Source organism: Typopeltis vanoorti, chromosome 12 (genome assembly GCF_054136105.1).
Source record: "Typopeltis vanoorti isolate ZY-2024b chromosome 12, IOZ_Tvanoo_1.0, whole genome shotgun sequence".
In the NCBI taxonomy this organism is placed as follows: Eukaryota; Metazoa; Arthropoda; class Arachnida; order Uropygi; family Thelyphonidae; genus Typopeltis; species Typopeltis vanoorti.
Genome location: NC_143560.1, coordinates 107,724,208 through 107,746,938, shown reverse-complemented (window position 1 = coordinate 107,746,938; position 22,731 = coordinate 107,724,208). Strand labels below are relative to the sequence as shown.

General features: G+C 34.0%; 1 protein-coding gene across 4 annotated transcripts in view; it reads left to right on the top strand.

The window, feature by feature from the left end:
* Positions 1 to 22,731, top strand: part of Cc2d2a (Coiled-coil and C2 domain containing 2A) — a 518,960-nt gene that overhangs the window by 74,347 nt on the left and 421,882 nt on the right. For all 4 annotated transcript variants that reach the window (XM_090401677.1, XM_090401676.1, XM_090401674.1 and 1 more), the window contains exons 6-8: positions 276 to 516; positions 3,826 to 3,923; positions 10,949 to 11,053. In XM_090401677.1, the coding sequence (XP_090257803.1) occupies positions 276 to 516; positions 3,826 to 3,923; positions 10,949 to 11,053 (444 nt within the window). The remainder of the gene's footprint in view (positions 1 to 275; positions 517 to 3,825; positions 3,924 to 10,948; positions 11,054 to 22,731) is intronic.

The window sequence follows — 22,731 nt, the reverse complement described above, 5'->3', positions numbered from 1 at the left end:
CATTTCTTTTCATTCTTCTAAACAACAATTAAACTCAAATTGGGAATTTAACAGAGTCTCAAATTACAGGTGAAATAGCATTTAAGTGATTTTGATATTTTACTTTTCCCCAGATTTTTTCTTGCATGCTTATTTTAATCAAAACATATTATGGTTGTTTTTAGAAGTAGTATGAACATTATATGCAGAATCATAAAAATCAGAGCAATTGAAGAATCTCATAGTTCTTTTTATTTTCCCCTTTAATACCTGTTATGCTTTTATTCCCATTTCAGATGAAAAATATAGTAACAGATAATACTGATGAAATTGGACTGCAACTCGAGAAAGTGAGAGAAAAATTAGCCCAAGAAGAAAAGTTCAAGAATTCTGAAATGCATAGTGGAAAACAAAAGGAAGCAGATAATATTATGGGAATTAATGGAAAGGATAGTGTCTTATTTGACAAAAATGAAAATCATAGTAGTGATTCTCGAGTTCATTCTTTTGTGGAAGATAGTAGTTTCCAATCAAGAGGTAAAATTTCATTCAGGAGTTTATGAAATTTATGAAATTTCTTACTAATCAGTTAACATTTCTTATTTGTAGAAAACTGATATACAAATGAGTTTGCTTGGTTAATTAATATAATTGTGCAATAGTACATTTTGATATAGAATAGCGGATACAGCTTTAAGTATATGCCTGTTATATATGCATAATGATATTTTGTGGATATAAGATTTTAATTCCACGGTATATTTCTAGATTTATAGCAGCAAAGCAAAATCCTAGAGGATTTTATCATTATGTGACTAGTAGAAGAAATCATGAATATGGAATATTGAAATTGAGGAAATTGATTAGGTATGGATAGTCAGCTGCTACCATGACTACAAAGATGATTGGCTGATAGAAAAGTCAGAAAATTGTGTATAGGGGTGTGATGTTTTAAAAGAGAAAAGTGGCATGCAGTATATTATGCTGTTCTGTTCTAGGACAACTACATCTGTGATACAGTTCAAGTCCAGAAGAGAGATTTAATTGTTTGCTGATGATACTATGTTAGAGAGAGCGAGAGAGAGTGCTGTCTGAACTCTGATGTGATATTGTTACAAGGTGATTTGAATAGGATGATGCTTTGGGTAGATAGATGATTGGAAATATAAGTTCAATGTTGACAAGTGTAAAGCCATGCACTTTGGCCAGAACAGATAGAAAAAGATGTATTGGTGAAATTGTATTCTAGCAGGATGGAGGAGGTAAAGGATCTCTGTTAGTCAGTAGAGAATTTAACTTAAGAGACATATTGCAAAAGTTATAAAGGTTACCCAAACTAATAGACAAGCTTAAATGTTTAAAGTTATTCATAACTTATTTTAACAGTATTACACCACCAGACCAACTAAATTATAAACAATATGTTTATTAACTACCTTTTATTTCACTGGATTTCAAGCCAGCATCTTCAGAGCAGATTACATGTTATAGTTAATACTTGACAGTGAGTAAGTGAAACAATTCAAATTGTAACGGGCAAAAGATTAGGACACTTTAGATTACATAACACTAGATACTTTAGATTAGCAAAATTAGGACTTTAGCTCTTTTGTCTCTTATAATTTGAATTGTTTCACTTACTCATTGTCATGTGTTAACCATAGCATGTAATCTGCTCTGAAGATGTTGGCTTGAAATCCAGTGAAATAAAAGCTAGTTAATAAACATATTGTTTATAATTTAGTTGGTCTGGTGTTGTAATACTGTTAAAATAAGTTATGAAGGTTATCCATAATGTAAACACTGGCAAAGTAGAATAAAACGGTGATAGTACTATTCTGTGAAAAACTAATCAAGTAGAATAAGCAATGATAATGCCATTTGCAAACAGATCTGGATTTTATATGCAGATCTAGTCATATCTGGATGATAAGGGATCATTACACAGAGAAAGAGAAAGTACAGAGGCAAATGATTATCTGGATGATAAGAAAACATTTCAGAGAGAGAAAAAAGCGAGAACAGATACAAATGACTAAGATTGTCTCAGGACTTGGAGTGTTTGCTTGTTGGGAAGCAAAATGTAGATTTTTTGCATGATGGAGAGTGGTGAACAAGTCAAATGTATTGCCAGAGTGAGTGGTGAATGTTCCAACACTTAATGTGTTCAGGACAAGACATGCAATGTATTGTAGCCTGTAGAGCTTAGCCTTCTAGGCACTCAGTATTAATACTAAATAATAGTATTATTCCAGGCCTCCAGCATGGAGTCAGGGGCACACCAGTAGTGTCCGGCACCTGCGTGCAAAACTTTAGTTGGCATCCCTATCCCCCCCCCTCCAATAAAAAAATCACTTTAAAAAATCGTTTTTTTTTTTAAGTATTTCCTCCTCTTTGGCGCCATTACTATCCTGCCACCTGTGTGCATCGCACACATTGCACATATGGCCGGCGCGCCCCTGCCTGGAGTGATATTAATATTGAGAGTTACTTTTTTTTAAAAAAAATCTTTTATACTAGTTCCTTTTATTAATTATAAAAAAGTTTCTGCTTAGTATTATTTTTCACTGCACGCCGTCCAAATGAAAAATAATTCTGAGCAGAAACTTATGGAAAATTGGAATAGATGATGAAATAATTTTCACTTTCATCAGATAATTTCACTCATGAGTGAAATTATGAGTGTCAATTTCACCCATATTTCAAAAAAAAAAAAAAAAAAAAAGTGAAAGCTGATCTTTCTCTATTGAAAGATTAACTTTCACTTTTTTTTTTTTTTTTTGAAATATGGGTGAAATATGGGTGAAACCATATGAGGCCTTATCAAGGCCTTGTGTATTTTATAAATATTTTTATTTTTATTTTATTTTATAAATTCTCTTAACTTGAAATTTGCATTTTGTTGTGAGCACCTCCAACAGTAAACAAGTTTAAGGAGATGTATGATAGGCATTTTGTTGGATAGTGTGGGAATCCAACAATGAGTCTTTTTGACTCCATGGATTACCTGTATAGATAATAATAAAGAGGTCACGATCCTATTGTACAAGGCCTTGATAAGGCCTCATATGGTTTATTGTGTATATATATATATTAATATATATAACTCTACTTGAAATTGCTTCCAAGTAATTATCTACATGTTTAGTGTTAAATGTTATTGCTACTTCTTACATTCCTTGATCATTATTGCCTGAATATAACATTCTGTACTTATTATTTAGTAAGATCTCACCTGTTTTTGTCTCAGTAATGACATTTATGCCCATGTGGCAATTTACCAGTTCTTTTGCAATTTCAATTTCCTTTCCTTTGATTCTCCTTATATTAATGGTTCCTGCCTTAAGTTTTTCTGATGTGTTCCAGTAGCTGCCTTTTCACCGTTCACTCTAGTTCTCCAATAAAAACAGTGGGGGGAAACCAAACAAAAAAATCTGGCAGGCAGTCTCATCACCAAATTGTGAGCCCATCCTTGTTCGTTCAGTATCCATTGGATACTTATTGATGGAGTGCACTACATGGAGATGATGATTGGACGTTAGGTCAGAAGCCCACGTCAGGTCTCTGCATTCTTTAAAGTTGATGTGGATGTTTCCTTCCAGTTATTTAACTTTGACCTTTATGCATCCTCATACTTTGTATGTTTTTGAAAGATGAGTTTGAATACTTTTTTGTAAAAGTTTCTGCCAATAATAGTTTTCAGTATGAATTTACCATATATCCTGATAAAATTCAATTGTTTTCATAATATTGTGGTAACATAAATGTTGGAAATTGCATGTTATATTAATTAAAATATTAAATATGATGCTCTTTAATCATAAGGAGAAATTCTATTTTTTTTAGGTAGTACCCAGGGAAGTAGAGTCATGACTCCACTTTCAGAACATACAGTCAGTGAAGCATATAGACAGAAACTGAGATCTAGGATAAAACAAGCAAAGGTGGGACATAGATTTAATAAACATTTTTTAAAATTTTATATATACTGTATAGGTATGAATAGAAACTATGTTCTAAGATGGAAATAAATAAAGGTAGACATCTATTTAATTAATTTTTATTTTATTTTATTTTTTATTTTTATGTTTTTTGACTAAAATATAGTAATTTATGGCAATATGTGATCTGTTGCCTGAGTGATCCTTTTATCTGTTGTGATTAGATATACAGTTGGTTACGTAATGTTTTATTTTACATGTCAAAATATATATTTCATTTCAGCCTTTGATGTTAAATGTTAATATTTTTGAATGATTTTAGTTGAGCAGCAGTTTGGATTGATAACATTACAATTCAAAAACTAATCGATTTCACAGAATAATGTAATGATATTTTTAAATTTTAAGAGTTTGCACCCATATGCTATAAACACTTTCTAATGTAGTCTTCTTCCATTACTTCACACATTGTTTAAAATTTTAAAAAACTTTCTTATTTCTTTTCACCTTATTCTTCTTGTAAATGCTACAGAGTTTCTTTCTCAACACAGTTATTTCTTTAGATATTTCCTTGGACAATGCTTTGTTTAACTGACTATCATCATTCTTCTACTTTCTTTCAAAACTGCAAGAACATAAGCAGCTGCTTGTGTTCTTACAGTTTTAAATGCAGTTATAAATAAAGTCATATTGATGATTTACTGGCAGGCACTCTGTAGTTTAAGGCAATTAACAACTATAGACTAGGTAATAACTGAAAATATTTAATTATTACTTCCTATATTTCACTGAAGTTAAACCAGTATCTTCAGGGATTAATATACTGGTATTAAACACATGCATGCAGGCACACTTCAGTAACAAAGTTAAGTTCAGTAACAAAACAAGTTAAGTTTTGCTTACTGACATTTATCTTTAAAAATATTGAGAAGATCAATTTCATGTGTTCTCTTCATGAGAGTAGCCAAAGTTAGTGGTTCCTCATAACACTGAAAATCTGCAGTTATAGCTCGAATATAAAATAAAATTTGTACCGAGTCAGTAATATGAGTTTACTCATTTAGGACATTCAGACAAATAAGTTAAGTGTCTTAATTTTGACAAATTTTTTGAAGATGTTCAGTAATATTGACAGCTAATGCATGATGTCATTCAGTTATAGTTCTTTTTAAAAGAGGAAGTTGTTTGTATTTATTAATTTTATCTGAATCCAGACATGCTACAACCTCAACAATGCACTGTTTTATGATTTCCACATCACTATATAGCTTATTTTTTATTATATAAGTTGTTTATAAGCTGATTATATATAAGTTGTTTTGATAATTTCATTATTTCATCCTGTCATCACTTGAAATAATTGTTATTGGTTTTTTCCAAGTGATGTTGGAATCAAATTGATGTTGCACCAAGTGCTCAGTGGCCTCTAGTGACAAATTAATATATGGTAGTGCACTAACATTGAACACCAAAAGGATCAAACAGCAACCATAGAAAAGTGGATAGATCGATAACAGTAGTGTAATCATATTCCAATCTGGTTGAACATCAAATGGGATTGTGCATTATTTTCATGATAATGCCATCATTCCCATCATTAACACAGCTACATAACATTGTCACTATTATACATGGATTCTCATCATTCCCCCATCATAATCCAGTTTCTCTGACTCTCTGTGTAAGGTTTCATTCCAATTAATAATTTCTGAAGACTCCTCTTATTAAACACATCCTGTTATACAAATCCATTCTTCACGCAGACTTTCTTCAACCTATTCCAAACTCGCATCTATTCCTTCTATGCAGCCTACATTGAATCATTTGCCATCTATCATTTCTAGGTAATATTGTTATGATTCTCACTTTCTCACTCTTCATTCTAGCTTCTTCCAACAATTCTTTCATATCCCCTCTTAACTTATCACTAATTAAGTTGTTCATGCCTACTAGAATTGTGGTTTTTTTTGCTTTTCTATTCTTCAATTGCATGTGCTATATTTTTAATTTTTGCTCTGGGAATACTTATAACCCAGTCATTAGTGGCATATTTTATGATAGTCACAATACCAAATGATGTTCTTTTTGTAATCGACTTTACCCACCTGGCTTTCATTATGCAATAACTTACCTGATTCCATGCTTTGTTGTTTCTCATTTTGCTTAACTTCCTTGTCCTCCCTATGTTCCTTTAAACACTGCTCGATTTTCTGTAATTCTGTTATAGTTTGTCTAATAATCTATTTTAAACTTCCAGTTTAAGAGCTTAAAGTGTTTTCAATATGTTCAAAGTCTGTTTTTCATGGGGCAAGCCTTTTTATCAACTTTACTGTTCTTGTTAGCATTCCATTTTTTGTGAGCTTTTGGTGCCAATTTGCAGCTCTGTTTAATATTGCAATATCTCAATAAAAATATGAACTCTGTTATGAAAACACTAAAGACTATAAAAACATGAAAATCTGCAATTAATATACTATAAAATACAAATTTTCTAAGGATAAAAACAATAAAACATCACCAATTTTATCCAAGTGCTATACACTGACCACTCAACATATCAGGGTAAAATTGCGACTTTTTTACACTAATATGTAAAAAGTTGATATATAGTGCATATGAGCCAAATGACCATAAGCACTACAAATTATTATTATTATGTGACACCTCCAAGGATCATTACAGGAGGGCACTCTGTTACACTCCAGGAGATAGTGAGATGTACATCTCACTGTCTACCCTACTGCTTAATTCTCCCACTATACACCTACCATTAATGCTATCTACTGCCCATCACCACTACCAACAACAGTATTTTTTGTCTATAAATTTTGTGTTCTGATGGACAATTAACCTGTACCAGGGATGAAAAACCCAAGCTTCCAGGTAAAAAAACCCAGTTACCTCTGTATGAGATTGACTAACTCACCTTCTATTAGAATGTTCATATAAAGATTCTTCTCGTCACAACAAGAATTGAACTCGACCTTTTCCAATCAAAGGGCACAATGTATCATCATTCTTCCATTTGCATTACGCAGGGGCTAAAAGAAAAAACCTCATGAACTCTTCTGGGAGGCTTTCTAGATACTCTAAATACTTTTAGAAGCTTTTGAAATTCAAGAAATGAAGATATATGCTCTACCATGTAAATTTTAAAGCCTACACAATTTAAATTTTTATTACATGTATTTATGTTAATTCATAATACACTTATTTTTTATTTTAATTTAATTTCTGTCTGAATCCTAGAACTAAGTTATTTTCCAATGTTACTTTATCTAAATTTCTGCCTTTCTTTCTTCCTTTCTCCTCTTCTTTTGTAGTCACTTAAACTATAACTCAATTATCAGTTGGGTCCTTCACTGAAAAAAAGTGTAAGCCTCTGTCATTTTTTGGTTATACAGGTAACCCTCGTATAACACGGATGTTAGGTTCTATAGAAATGCTACATTATATAAATTGTGTTATACGAGAATTAGATCACATAGAAAAAGTAGAGTTAGGTTCCGAAATCGTTTTTTTTTTTTTTAAATTATATAAACAACAATGACATATCCATCAAAAATATATTTTTATTTAATTCAGGTAATTCATAAGTTAAGAAAACATAAACCATGAGACAAATACGTAGTATAAAATTATAAAAATTACAAATTGTACATAAACTTCATTGCACATAATGCATAAATGTTTTAGACACAATAAAATAAAGCGCATATTTTAATCGTCATCACTGTCTTCAGAAATAACATTTCATAGTTGTTCTTTAAGTGGCCGGAGGTCGTCACCACTTGAAATCTCTTGGACATCATTTGTATAATTCTCATTGCATAGTTCAACTGGTTTAGTCATCACGAAGTCTGTAATAAGACTTTGTTTTCCACTATGCTGTAATTTTTTATTAAGTTCATAATATGGAGCTAAACAAATATCCAATTGTCTCGTGAATTTTCCCGAGCGCTTCATTGAGGGATCATTATCAGTAAAATAACTTCCTAACTTTCTTGCCAAGTCCAATCCTTCTGCTAATTTTTTAAACTGAATTCTTTAATGGATTCATCACAATCAGAACCTTCGGCAGAATTTTCCCCGCCATTTGGTTCGACGTCATCTATTAATTGTACCAGTTCCTCCTCATTTAAATCTATAAATCTAAAAAAACACAGTTAGATACTGTTTATATTTCACAATCAATTAATTCACTAATTTCGTTTTCAACCATATCGCAAAAGCTCTCTCCACCAAAAATGTGTGCGACGTTTATTATACGATGTAGCTCGGCATCCACCGGAGGTATGGACTTTTGTTCGAGAACAGCTTCAGGCCATATTTTTTTCCAGCAAGCATTCAGCGTAGAGGGTTGTAATTCTTTAATGGACAGAGAAATAATTTTTGCACAATTCGATATTGAAAACTCTTTCCACGCTTGAGGCAGTGTCATGTTTGGATTAGATTCCATTTTTTCCAAAATTAATTGAAATGTTCGCCGAATATAATATGACTTAAATGTTGATATTATTCTTTGGTCGAGTGATTGAATAAGTGAAGTAGTATTAGGCGGCAAAAAAGTTATTTTAATATTCGGATGGCTTAAATTTGTTGGGTGGCCTGGTGCGTTATCTAAAATTAGTATAATTTTGAAGTCCATATTCTTTTTCTTTTTGTAACTTTCTACATTGGTTACAAAACACTTGAAAAACCAATTTTCAAACATGCTATATGTAACCCATGCCTTTTTGTTGGCCTGCCAATAAACAGGTAGGTTGGACTTGTCGAGCCCTTTCATTGCATGAGGATTTGCAGATCAATTAATAAACATTGGTTTTGTCATGTAATCACCTGATGCATTATTACAAAACAGTAGAGTAATTCTATTTTTGGAAACTTTGAATCCAGGAGCTGATCTTTCATTTTTCGAAATATAGGTGCGTTTTGGCATTTTTTTCCAATATAACCCAGATTCATCCTCATTGAATACCTGGTCTGCACTGTAACCACCTTCTTTAATGATTTTTAAAAGTTCTGCTGGGTATTTCCGGACAGCTTCAACATTCTGCTTATGCTGATTCTCCCAGGATTTTAAGATTATACAAAGCCAACCGCTTTTTAAGGTTTTTGAACCAACCCTTGCTGGCACAAAATCCATGCTGAGAGATTTCTTCTGAAGAATTTTGATCAAGTTCTTTTAAATGTTTATAAACTTTGAGAGCTTTTTTTTGCTTAATAAGGTGTCCATTTAAAGGAATTTTCTTTTGAGTGCAATCTTCTATCCAAATCATTAGAGATTTCTCCATTTTTTCTATTAGAATATCGCGAACACTTAGCAACGTGCTTTACATTTACGATTACCCAGCAATAACACTTCCTCAGATTTTATGTTCATTTTGTTTGATTGTTCGAATTATTGATTCATTTAAATTCAGAGTTCTTGCAACAACTCCTGGTTTTTCTCCAATTTTCAATTGATCCAAGATTTTAATTTTTTTCTTCAAGAGAAATGAATTTCCTCTTCAATGTTGGATTTTTCCCTTTTGTTGCAGTTTAGTGGCCATTACAATAAAAATAAACTTTTATATAAAAAAAAAAAGCATTACATATGTATGTAACTCACCAGAAAATAAACTGCTCAGCTTGAGAATAACACACTTATGATTTTTAATGCTCCTTCCTGGCAGAAAACGAAGACAATTTCCAACAATAAACACTTTATACAGTAAACCCTAGATGGCGAACCTATGGCACTAGTTCCAGAGGTGGCATGTCAATGATTTACAGGTGATATCCCTTTTTATGCTTATAAATTATTCAAGTTTTTTTTTTTAATTGTTACAATATGTACAAGCTGAATTTTGTTTTATATTATGCAAGTTTTTTTTTTTAATTGTTACAATATGTACAAGCTGAATTTTATTTTACACAAGCCAGTAGCTATAAAAACGTGCATATGATTGGTGTGGTATTAACAAAAGATCGCACGACCAAAGACAAAAGCAACCAACAAGTGTTGAGTTGAAATGCTAATTCTCTTCAATCGAATTCCATAACATCTGAAACTGTCATAACAACATTCACTATTAGTTTTAACACATTCACAACAGGGTGTCATTTATCATTCTGATGGAACTTCTCATTACTGAGTGGCTCAACTCACACAAACGTTTCAACCCTTGGTTGAATTTTATGGCTTCTTGTTTGTGTTTGAGGTGGCAGGCGAACTCACACATTCATTATATGGCATGTTTCAATTCTTGGTAGTCTTTTATTTTAAGTTGGCCTTTGTGATCTGTCATAATGACATCGAGAATTTCAATAAAATTCAATAGAATGCAATAAAACAAACACTTATTTCATAAATGAAAAATTGGACAATAGTTTTTAGTTAGATACTGTGTTTTGGTGCAACATATGGTTTTGCTTAAGTCTATACAGCATAGACTTAAGCAAAATGCTTAAGTCTATGCCATCTGTCTCTAATTGCACTATTTGTTGAGAATGACACAGACTGCAAAAGCTTCTGTACAGTACCTTATTTAATGATACAATAAAACTAAATTCAATACTTATAACTATTTGCGCGATACAGACAGACACAAATTTAATGAAGATAAAATTTGATTTTTAAGTCCCATACTGAAAAATATGAAAAATAAAATAAAGGGTTACTAGAAATTGTAGACCGTGTTATATCAAAACCATGTTGAACAAGGAATACTACAATTTGTAGGCTGCATTATATCGAAACCGCATTGTATAAGTACTGTGTTATACCTGTATTTTATAATTGTATCATATAGCTGTGCCATATGAAATATAGCTCAATATGCATGTAGCCAGTAATTGTACACAACTTATATCAAGGTATTGTAATTTTTTTGCATTTTCTATCTCAAAATGAATTAAGAAAACTTATTTGCATTATAGATAATTAAATTCGGATGCTTAATGATATGCTATAGTTTGTGATTTAAAAAACACCTAATTTATCTGTATTTTGATGTGTTTTGTAATGAATGTTATTTTGAAATTAGGAAAAAGGAGAACATCAGGCGAGGTCACAGAAACATTCTTTCCAGTTGCTGAAACGGCTGTCTGATGCACACATATCAAAGATGAATGAGGAAAATGCTGAAGAGGTAACAGTTATTATATTTGCAGTGTAGTGAATGACTGGTAGGCTTATTTTAATAGAAGTTTATGAATTATTTTCTTACTCAGTTTTTTTATTATACTTTTAAGTTATACTCCCAATAAATAGAATAGAAGATGCAAAGTAATATTGCTAAGATTCAGCCTCCAAAAAAACTGACATCCCACCCTCATAGTACTGTTAAATATAAAATTCAAATTCAATAGATGCAATTTAATCATACTAGTATTAACAAACCTTCATGGAGTCAACAGTTATCATGGGTGGGCTCATTCAATCAGCAACATGTTTGTCATATTAAATCTCAATCTTATTTGCACTCTTAGCAATCATACTACATTCTGGTAACACTTTTCATTCACTTACCATCATTCATGTGAAATGTACAATTTATACAACTTTAAGGAATGTTCTTTCATTCTTCTCCTCTCACCTTTGACTATGTGTACAAGTAAAATCTCTTCTCCAACTTAAATTATATCACTTTTTTTCTCTGTCTTTACTAAACTCTGCACGACATTTCCTGAACGTTTTTGTATAATCATTGTACAGAGTCTGGATATTGTCCTAGTTACACCTCTTGACCATCCCCAAGGTTTCCTCATCCCAGTGGAAATCATATGACTAAATTTGCACATGGTGTTTTTTGCACAGTGTATGTTTGATCACAGCTTTGTATAGTGGTACAACTATCTCCTTATCTCTCCTGATTTGTTTGTCCTCCCAAAAATTCAGTTTGTCCAAGGAGAAAGAGAACAAAGCTCAGTTTAACTAGTTTGTTTTGCATGTATGCAACAACCGCAGCCTAGTCACTTAATCTTATTGTACAAAAGGAGTGTTCAGTGGTGAAAAACTTAGTCATGTGAGTAAATGCAACTTCAAAAGAAATGTACCGGTAAAAGAATCACCAGTTTCTCGAATTGATTAGATTTAGATGAAAAATTGACTAGATTAAATGCTGGATTCTTATGCTAATCATTCACTGTTAGTAATTGGTTACTTACAGAAATGTTTCTAATCAGTCAATTGTTTTTCTTAATTGCCTTTGGTTTTTGGTATTCACTTAATTTAATTCACTTAATTTCCCTCTTTTATGTGTATCTTATGTGGACATAATTCCCCTGCTATCATCTGCAGCACCACCCCTCCTATCTTGTCCTTTCTGACCTGAAAAATACTGCATCCTTCCAATTTTATTCCCATTAGGGTATCATCTTCATTTAACCATGTTTCACTTATTCCAGTGTTTGGGGCAAATAAACTCAATCAGTGAAACCATTTCATCTCCCGTATTTCTAATACTTTGGCATTTGTAAACAAACACAGCAGTTCATTTTTAGGTCAATAACTAATCCTGTTAAAGCCATTTGCTAGTTGTGAAAGTTCCCATCACTCCTACCCTTGCTTAATCATCTTTATCACTGCTAACCACATATCCACTCAGTCTCAACTTACCCACCCATATCACGGTATACTCCATATCCATGCTGAACATCTCCATACACACATTCACTGCTACTTTCAATATCCACTCTCCCTGTGCCATGTCTTACTGTCAATCTGGGCTTCCCCTCCCCATTTCCTTGTTCCTCTTGTATTCCTCTTCTCTCTTCATCTATCACACTACTACCATTTTCACTGCCAAGCACTTCTGTCTCTTCAAAACACTCTCCTGATCTTTCACTTCATCTCTTACTTCTGATCTCTTGTTTGCATCACACACTGCACTTCCATCTAACAACACTTTCTCCAGCACACCCATTCCAAACCATTCAAATGCAATTCATCATGCCTGTATAATTCCATTCTTCCCTCAAATGCATGCCATTCATCCACAAACTGTATACTCCTTTTTCCTCACACAGCTCTGCTAGCATACCATTCATGATTCTGGCTCTCTGTCTCAAGTCATCATCATCGTACCTCGGCAGCACACTGACAACCTTGTCCTTACATGCTTCTTATGTCTGCTTAAATAATTTGTCCTCACAACCACTACCAACTCTCTTACTCATTTCTTCCTCATGTCCAAAGCATGAATTATCTTGCTCGTTCTCCCTCTTGGATCGCAGACCTTATGAATTTTCCTTATTTACCTTATGAACTAATCCTCTAACTATGGAATTTCCATACACTGTTGTCCTGGAATCACTCCTCACCTCAGCTTCACTAGCTTTCATTCCACTTCTGTTTCTTTCATTCACACTATCTTTTATTTCTTCAGTCTGTTTCACATTTCGTTAACTCGTGGTCTAATAATATTGCACTTCCTACGAATCTGTACTTGCTCTTGTATCTTGTTCAGGCTCTACAAACACGTCTTGTACATTCTATCATGCATACATATTACACTCACAACATTGAACCATTTTTGATAAGTATGTTGTTAATGCCATTTGATTTTTTGTGGCTCTTGCCTAGTCGTACCAGTGGATGACTGTGTGGTTGACTTTGTGAGTGCCACTATTGTGTTCTGTTTAAAGAAGGCAGTTACAATTAATAAATCATGCAGACACTCTAAGTTTTCAAAAATAAACATTACTACACTAAAATTCAAGCAATATTACCAATTATTATTCAAAATTAAATTCCACTCTTTTCTAACACTATGCACCTTCCGGACCTCTAGTGGCCATTATTTATGATATTTTGTAGGTGCTAGTTTCAGTATACGGCTGTGTGATGATTATAGTAAGCTTTTCTGCTTAAAGTAAATTATACTAGACAAGGAATTATATTTTTGTTTTAATCCAGTTTGCATGTTTAATGCAGTATCTGTATAATAATGCCAGAAGTATCAGGAACAGGAGGGAGTAGTTTTTGGCATTGATTAGTCCAGGGAGTTCCACAGATAATCTGGAAGACATGCATCAGCAAATCAGTACGATGAGTACAGATTGAGTGATTATTATGGGAGACTTAACTACCGACATATAGACTGGAAGGAAGAAATATCACATTGCAGGAAGGAAATGGAATTTATTCACCTACTGAGAGATAATTATTTGAGGCAGTATGTGATAGAGAGGACTAGGGATGGGAGAGTATTGGACCTGGTCATAGAATAAAAAGAGCTATCCATAACCAAGGTGTCTGCATTGTCTCTGATTGGAAAAAGTGAAATTTGGTCTTTGGAGACTATAAAAATTAAGGAATATTCTGCTAAGAAGGGGTATGTGTGGAGCTACAAGGCAGGTGATTATGACAAGCTTAAATGTGTGGCATGGCATAAAACGCTGCAGGATAAGGATATTAGTAATGTATGTGAGATAGTTAAGGGTCATTTAGAGGAAGTAATATTAAATTGTATACCTTAAGGTTAATCAGGTAGGAGTTAGATGGATGGGTAATATCAATAAGCATGAGCTGCAAAAGAAGAAGAAGAATTATTTCTCTCCTATGGAGGGTATATAAGGAGGTGACCAGCAAACTCATCAACAGGACAGGACTCAGGTGAGAAAGGGACCAGTATGGCAAGGATGGCAAAATTAGATTATTAGAAGAATCTAGCTGAGCAGGCCAAAGAAAATCCCAAAGAGTTCTTTCATTATGTGACAAGTAAGAGGAAGAATGACTATTGATGATTAACCTTAATGAGTGATGACGGTCACGTTATGACAGAACCGATAAAATAGTTGAATTACTGAGTGACCACTTTGTAAAGGAATATCATCCTAGTGAGGTTTCTGCTTTTATGAGGGCTGTTTGATAAGTCTGTGCAAAGTCTAAGAGATGGTCTAAGAGAGACAAGAGACATATCGAGGTTAATTTTAGTTGCTAGCAACTGTTGGAGGATCTCACACTAAGTTTCAGTCAGATAGATCTATTACTCTGTGTTTGGCATTCATTTGAATCGATCAAGTACCGTGATTTGTGAAAAATGGATGAGAAAGAATTTCGTGTAGTGATTAAACATTACTTTTTGAAAGGCAGAAGAGCTCAGGAAACCAAAGCTAAGCTTGATAAACATTATGGTGAATCTGCATCTTCGATTAGAACAGCTTATAAGTGGTTTAGTAACTTTCGAAGTGGCCATATGAGCACAAGTGACGCTGAACGTTCTGGATGCCCTGTTGCGGTCACTACTTCCAGAAATTATTAAAAAAATCTATGATATGGTATGGATGATAGAAGAGAAGGTGCTTGAAATTTCTAAGGCTGTGGGCATCTCAAATGGCCATGTATATAATATTTTAGATGAACATTTACATATGAGAAAACTATCCGCAAGATGGGTGCCATGTTTGCTCACACTGGATCAAAAGTGTCAACATGCGAATTGTTCCAAGGATAGCTTGAAGCTGTTTCAATGGAATCTAGAGGAATTTTTGCATTGTTTTGTAACAGTGGATGAAACATGGATTCATCACTACCAGTCTGAGACCAAGGAACAGTCAAAAAAACAATGGGTTGCAAGTGGGGAATCTTCACCAAAGAAAGCAAAAACCCTTCCTTCAGCAGGAAAGGTTATGGCCAACGTCTTCTGGGATCCTTGTTGCATAATCATTATAGACTTCTTGGAAAAGGGCAAAACAATTACCGGAGTGTATTATGCATCTTTGCTGGATCGTTTAAATAATGAATAAAGGAAAAAGACCACACTTGGCAAAAAATAATATTCTTTTTCACCACGACAATGCACCCACTCACTCTTCTGCAGTTGTGACTGCAAAATTGTTCAATTTACGCTACGAAGTCCTTTCGCATTTCCCCCCTCCTCCCCACTCTCCAGATTTGGCTCCCTCGGACTACTATCTTTTTCCAAATATTAAAAAATGGCTGACAGGAAAGAGATTTTCATCAAACGATAAGGTGATTGCCAAAACAACTGCCCATTTTGAAGAGTTGGACAAATCATTCTATATGGATATAGAATGAATTCAAACATCAAAAAACTCGAGCATCGTTGGACTAAGTGTATAGACCTCAAAGGAGACTATGTTGAAAAATAAAAAATGTTTGTCCCAAAAAAATTATGTTTTCTTTATTTTTGCAAGGACTTATCAAACAACCCTCATACATATGTGACAGACACTAATGTGGGAACAGAGGTGGATGAATTGAAGCTTCTTAGGATATTGATATTGAGATAGCAAAATCTTAGTGTAAATGCAGCTGTGGGATTAAATGGGATATCTTGACTCCCTGGAGGTCTCAGATAATAATAATATCAGCTCTGATTTTGTGAGAATGTGCAAGGGAACTGACAATATCTCTGACTAGGCTCTCTAATTTAAGTCTCATCTCTGGTAGAGTTCCAAGGGAGTGGAAAGAGGAAAATAATTTCCTTATATAAGGAGGTTCTAAGACTGTAGCAATTATAGACCAATCAATATCTAAGGTGTGCTGGTAAAATTACTGGAAAAATTGGTCAGAAAAAGAAAAAAAAAAAGAGAATTCAAGAATGGGTGGAGAAAAATATGATATGATATTACTCTCACAATAAAGTAAGTTAATTAATTTTTCGAGTTTGATTTTACATAGGTTTCCAAACATATAAAATAGAATTTATGTTGAATAAAATAAATGTAATAATTTTGCTGTAAAAATGCATAATTTAATTCCCATTGAATTGTATGTAAAACAGAAAAGAGGGGATTAACCCAGATTAGAACGATGACTAAGCAAAAACAAAAGTTCGCAAGGTCTTGAGAACATAAAAATATGGGCCCACGAATTGAGGGAGCCGAAGTGACGTCATCTTGCTGGCAGATAATCTTGGAAACTACATTGTAGTAACAAAGGATTAGTGATGATATAAAAGAGGACTGAGACGAACCAGCAACGCTCTCGATTTTAGGTTCCAAGTTTTGACCTTTCCCAGAGAATGGAGTTCCAGGTATGTGTGGAGATGAGGCTGTTATTCGATGGAACTCCTGCTATGATGCATGGGTGGTTAGGAGAGTGGATACAACGGAGACTTTGGCAGTTCCTTTCCAATTACCGATGGGAGATCACAGCTGCCCATAGATACAATGGAGACTTTGGCAGTTCCTTTCCAATTACCGATGGGAGATCACAGCTGCAGTACAGACAGAAGAATCACTCAACCTTTCTGACAAACTCCAGAGTGAGAACCGCTACATCGTCCAGGCAACAATCGTAACCTATGGTGAAGACATACTGAGGTATTGTGAAATTGACCAAAATGTGTATATAAAACTACTTTATATACACATTTTATTACACATATTTTGTTAATGCTTCGTAAAGGTGAAATTGGAATTATTGTATGTAATGAGGATTCTTACAGGTATTTGTTAGTAAAATGTTAAGTAATGAGTTATGGTCACAAAAGGGTAGATTGATTGTAAATTTGTATATATAATGGAAGGAATTAAATTAAGGTAACTTAGGGAATAGTTACATGTTTAATTTAGATTAGTTAACATTGTGAAAGGGGTTTAGTAAGTTGTATGTAATATAGTCAGTTGTATGTTGCCCCTATTGTATTTTGATAGGCTGAGAGAGAGATATCATTTCCTCTTTAATGTGTGTATTGTACACTCTTTCTTGGTTTAAATAAACTGTTTTATTTGTTTAACTACCTTGCCTAATCAATTACCAAATCACTATCTCAAAAAAACTATCAAACCTGCATGCACTATAGATTGAGAATTGTCACGACTTGCTATAGGAAAATATGTGTATTAACTAAGATCTTGCATGTATTCCTTACCTTAATCCTCAAACTACATTAGTTCAATTAGAATGGCACAGCCATTAAAAAAATTAATTTTTCTGATTAGTGCGAGAATTGATAACCTGCATATTGGAGATAGGCTTAAAGTCTGTTTAATAGCAGTAGGAACAGGAATAAGACTTAGTAGGATTAACAGTGAGATATATGTTAAACAGATTAAAGTTATTTTAAGAGTAAAGAAGCATAGAGTTTAAGACATAAGGTGCTGGGAGCATAGCACGAATAAAGTTAACAAAGGTGCAGTTGATATTAAAATACAAGAATAAATAAATAGAATATTACAATGGTGCAGACAACAACCATATAATTTTAACTGTATAAGGGATAATATGGCTTTGTGAAGGGTAGGTCATGCCTTAGTAATTTACTAATTTTTTATAATAGTGTAACAGCTGAGTTGGATAAAGGAAATGGCCACACAATGATTCTGCTGGATTTCGCAAAAGCATTTGACAAAATACCACATGGACCTCTATTATGCAAATTAGAACAAATGGGGATGGATATGACACTGGTTATGTGGATAAGAGGGTGGCTGCTGGATAGATGTCAAAAAGTGGTATATGGAGAGACAGAATCAAGGCAAAAACAGGTGACTAGTGGTGTGCTGCAAGGTTCATTGCTGTGACAACTACTGTTTATTTTGTTATAGGTATAGATATAGGAAATAAATATAAGTATAGATATAAATGATATAGGAAATATTCAGTCCTTTGCTGATGATATGAAATTAGGTAGAGCAATAGTTAATCAAGGCGATATGGAGAGCTTGCAGGACAATTTAAATAGGCTGTCAATATTGGCAAAAGATAATAGGTGTCAGTTGAATGTGGAGAAATGTAAAGTTACATTTCTCCACATTCATTTTACATTCATAGTTCGTATTTAATTCGTTCCAGAAACCCATTCGAACTATGAATCGTTTGAAGTCCGAATCAAGGTTTTACATAAGAAACAATGGAAAGCAAAATAATCCATTCCCATATCCAAAAATTTTCGATAATTTTTTTATTTTATCTATTTTAGGTTTTTTAATGTTAATAACTTAGAAAAAATTAAACAAAATAATCTTATACAGGCAGCCCTTGGTTTATGCGGTTCAATTTACACCAATTCACAATAATGCTGGTTGCCTGCACGTGCTTTCTTACTGTAGTGTGGTTGACTGAGAAACGATGCTAGCAGGCACTCTAGTGTTTGGGTGTTTACCAAGCTACTACGATGTATATGTATCAAACCTAGTTTTAATGTTGAATCTACCTAATTGTTCTATTTAATTTTTTTTACATACATACGTATTTAAATTGATCATCATCATCAAATTCCTGCCATGTACTCTCAAGGGGTGTACAGGATATGATAGTACTACATGAAAAATTTACATCATTACTAACTTCCTATCTACAATTTTCCTCCAAATCAGTCTGTTACTTGTCAAGACTCCAACATTATCAGATCTTACATTTCTATCGTCCAAGGCATTTTGTATCGTATCAATCCACTTATTTCTTTGGCTTCCTCTGGGTTGTTTTCCCGCCAACCTGGCAGAGAACACTTGTTTTGCTAATTTTTCCTCACCCATTCTGTTTAAGTGATACCACCTGACATTAGCTCTGCTAATGCATTTCTGGATGCTGACAATATCAAGTTCTTTCCAAATATTCCTCGTTTTTAATATGATATTGCCATTGATGCCATCTGTTCACACCTATAATCTTTCTCAGGACTCTCATATCTGCAATCTCTAGTCTTTGGTGAAGTGTTTTACTTCTGACCCAGCTCTCAGATCCATAAGTTAAAACTGGTTTGAAGAACACTGTCTTGTATACAGCTAATTTAGTGTTCCGACTAATTTCTCTCTTATTCCATATGAATTTATTCAATTGACTTCCCACCATCCCAGCTTTGCTGATTCTGTTGTCTATTTCTATATTTAATTTACCATCTTCACTAAAAATCGTGCCTAAGTAGCTGAAATGTTTTACTTGTTCCACAGGTTCTCCATTCACAAAACAGTTGACATTTTCAATGATTCTGCCTATTTTCATTGTCTTTGTCTTTTTATTGCTGACCTTCATACCATAGCTATCACAGCAGTTATTCAATTTAGTCAGTGAATCTTGCAGACTAGTAACAGATTTATTTAGAAGTATAACATCATCCGCATAAAGCAAAGAGTTGACATCGACATCTCCAATTTTGATATCATGTTTATTATCACTTTCCTTCATAATGTGATCCAATATAGATAATGAATAACAGAAGGGATAATGTTCATCCTTGTCTGACACCAGATTTAACATTAAACCATCTTCCTGTACTTCCTTCAATTCTAACTGCTGACTTACAACTCAAATAAAGACTAAGTATTGCTTGATAGATGTCATATGCCTTTTCCAAATTGAAAAAACTTAAATACAGATCTTTGTTATTTCTCCACTATTTGTTGTAAAGTGAAGATCTGATCCTGACAACCTCTATTTCACCTGAACCCAGCTTGTTCTTCACCAAGCTTTTCTTCCACAATTCTTCTCAACCGTTTCTCAAGTATACTTGCATATATCTTACCAGGAACATTCAGTAGGGAAATACCTCTGTAATTCTCACATTCAGTTTTATTTCCTTTTTTATATATGGGTACTATGAGAGTTCTACTCCAATCATCGGGAATTCGTCTCTCTGTCCAGGCATTCTGAATTATGCAGTGCAGTCACTGTAAGACTTTTATACCACCATACTTGGACACCATGGAGTTCTAAGTTTTCTATTCTTGCAGACAACTTCACCACATGCCTCTCTAGCTGAATCAATCAGGGTTTTCTTCAAGGCTTGCCACTGAATCTCCAAGGTTTGGTTCCTGTTCTCAAACTCTTTCATTTTTTCTTGAATAATGTTTGCATATGTTAGTCTACAGTTAACATCTGAGAGCTGTTCAACTTTTATTCACTTTAAAACTTTCTTAAGTGTTCTTCTTTTCAATACTAAATTCAATTTTATTCTGCTCAAGACTAAATAGTGATCACTTCCGATTTCAAATCCTCTGTACACTCTGGTGTCCTGTATCAGGGAGAAAACATCACTATCGACAATAACATAGTCAATGAGACTTTTCTTATTCCTTGCTTCCTCTCTCTATGTGAATTTGTGCACATTTTTATGTTGGAACATGGTGTTAGTAATAACAAGTCCATGTCCTGAGCAGAAATCCAACAGATATTTGCCATTATTATTAGCTTTGCTCTTTTCTCCAAAATTTCCCAAAATATTTTTGTATGTCTGACAATCATATCCTGCTCTGCTATTTTGATCCCCAACAAGGACCAACCTTTCCTTTTTCATTGTGTCAGTTGCTTTTTGTAAAGCCTCAAAAAATTCCTCCACTTCTACCTTAGTAGATCCTTCTGTGGGACCATAGGCACAAATAAGTCCCATTGTTCAGTTCCCCATTCTCATATTTGCCCACATTACTCGACTTGAGACTGCCTGCCATTCAAGAAGATTAGCCTCGTATTTTCTGTTGAATATTATGGCTACTCCTTCTTTTCCTTGATTGCCATTGCCTGAATATAGCATTTTGTATTTATTGCTCAGAAAGATCTCACCAGTTTATGTCTTTTTTGTTTCAGTCACCCCTATTATATCGATCTGGTACTTATCTAATTCCTCAGCTAGCTCCATTTCTTGCCATTCAGGCCTCTTATGTTGATTGTACTGATCCTTAATTCTGGTGATGTTGAGTTGGGATGTGTTTTCAGATTTGTTCCAGTAGCTGACTTTTCGTTGTTCACCCTGGTTCCCTGGCGAAAACAACAGGGGCCTTGTTTAAGGCGACGCACCAACCGGCATGAAATTTTGTCATGTTGTACCATCATTTTGTATTTTGGTTTAACCAGTAAGTATACAATTTGGTCTGCTAAATCCCAAATTGCCAGCCCATCCTCATTCGTTCAGTATCCAGGTAGATACCCAACAGGGTGCACCACGAGAAGGTGACGATTGGACATTAGGTCAGAAGCCCTAGTCGGTTCTCCGCATTGCTTTAAAAGCTATGTGGAGGTCTCTTCTCAGTTATACAGCTTTCACCCTTAAGCACCCCATTTAAATTGATAAAGTACGTAATTACATACCATGTCTGATAATAGAAGTGCAGAAAAATTAGCAGAACTTGGTATTAAGAAGGCGCAGAAATCAATCGCACTTGAAAAGAAGATGGAGGTGATTCGAAGAATGGAAGATGGGCAGATACGTGCTAATGTCTGTAGAAGTATGAACTTACCTCCATCGACTGTTACTACAATAAAAAATGCAGATAGAATAAAACAATTTGCACAACAATTTAAGGCAGCACTAAATGCAAAACATGTATGTTATAGCAGGGGTAAACTTCATGAAAAAATGGAAAAATTATTGTCATTATGGGTGGATGACTTGAATCAGAAAAACATTCCTCTGATGCAGGCTGTTTTAACTACGAAAGCAAAAACATTTTTTGAGGATTTTAAAAAGACAGATGGAGGCGAAGAAACATTTTTAGGAAGCAAAGGTTGGTTCATGAGATTTAAGTCTCAAAGTAAGTGCCACAGTGTCAAAGTATGTGGTGAACATGCTCCCCAAACACAACATCGCTTTTGCAACTGATGGATCATGGGATTATATCAATCTTCAAAGCCTATTACCTCCATATAACATTTATGGAAATGGTAAGCGTCTTGGGCACTTCAGGAAAGACTATTAAAAACTATTGGCAGTCATTCGATATTTTGAAGGACATTAACAACATCGAGGCAGCTTGGAACGACGTGTCAGCAAAGTGTTTAAAAGGAGCATGGTGAAAACGTCTTTCAGCATTTATGCATGACTTCAAGGAATTAGAGCAAGAGGAGAATGTTATTGAAGATGTTACCAAGCTTGCGCTACAGGTGGGATTGTATGATATTGCAGCTGAAGATGTGATAGGAGTC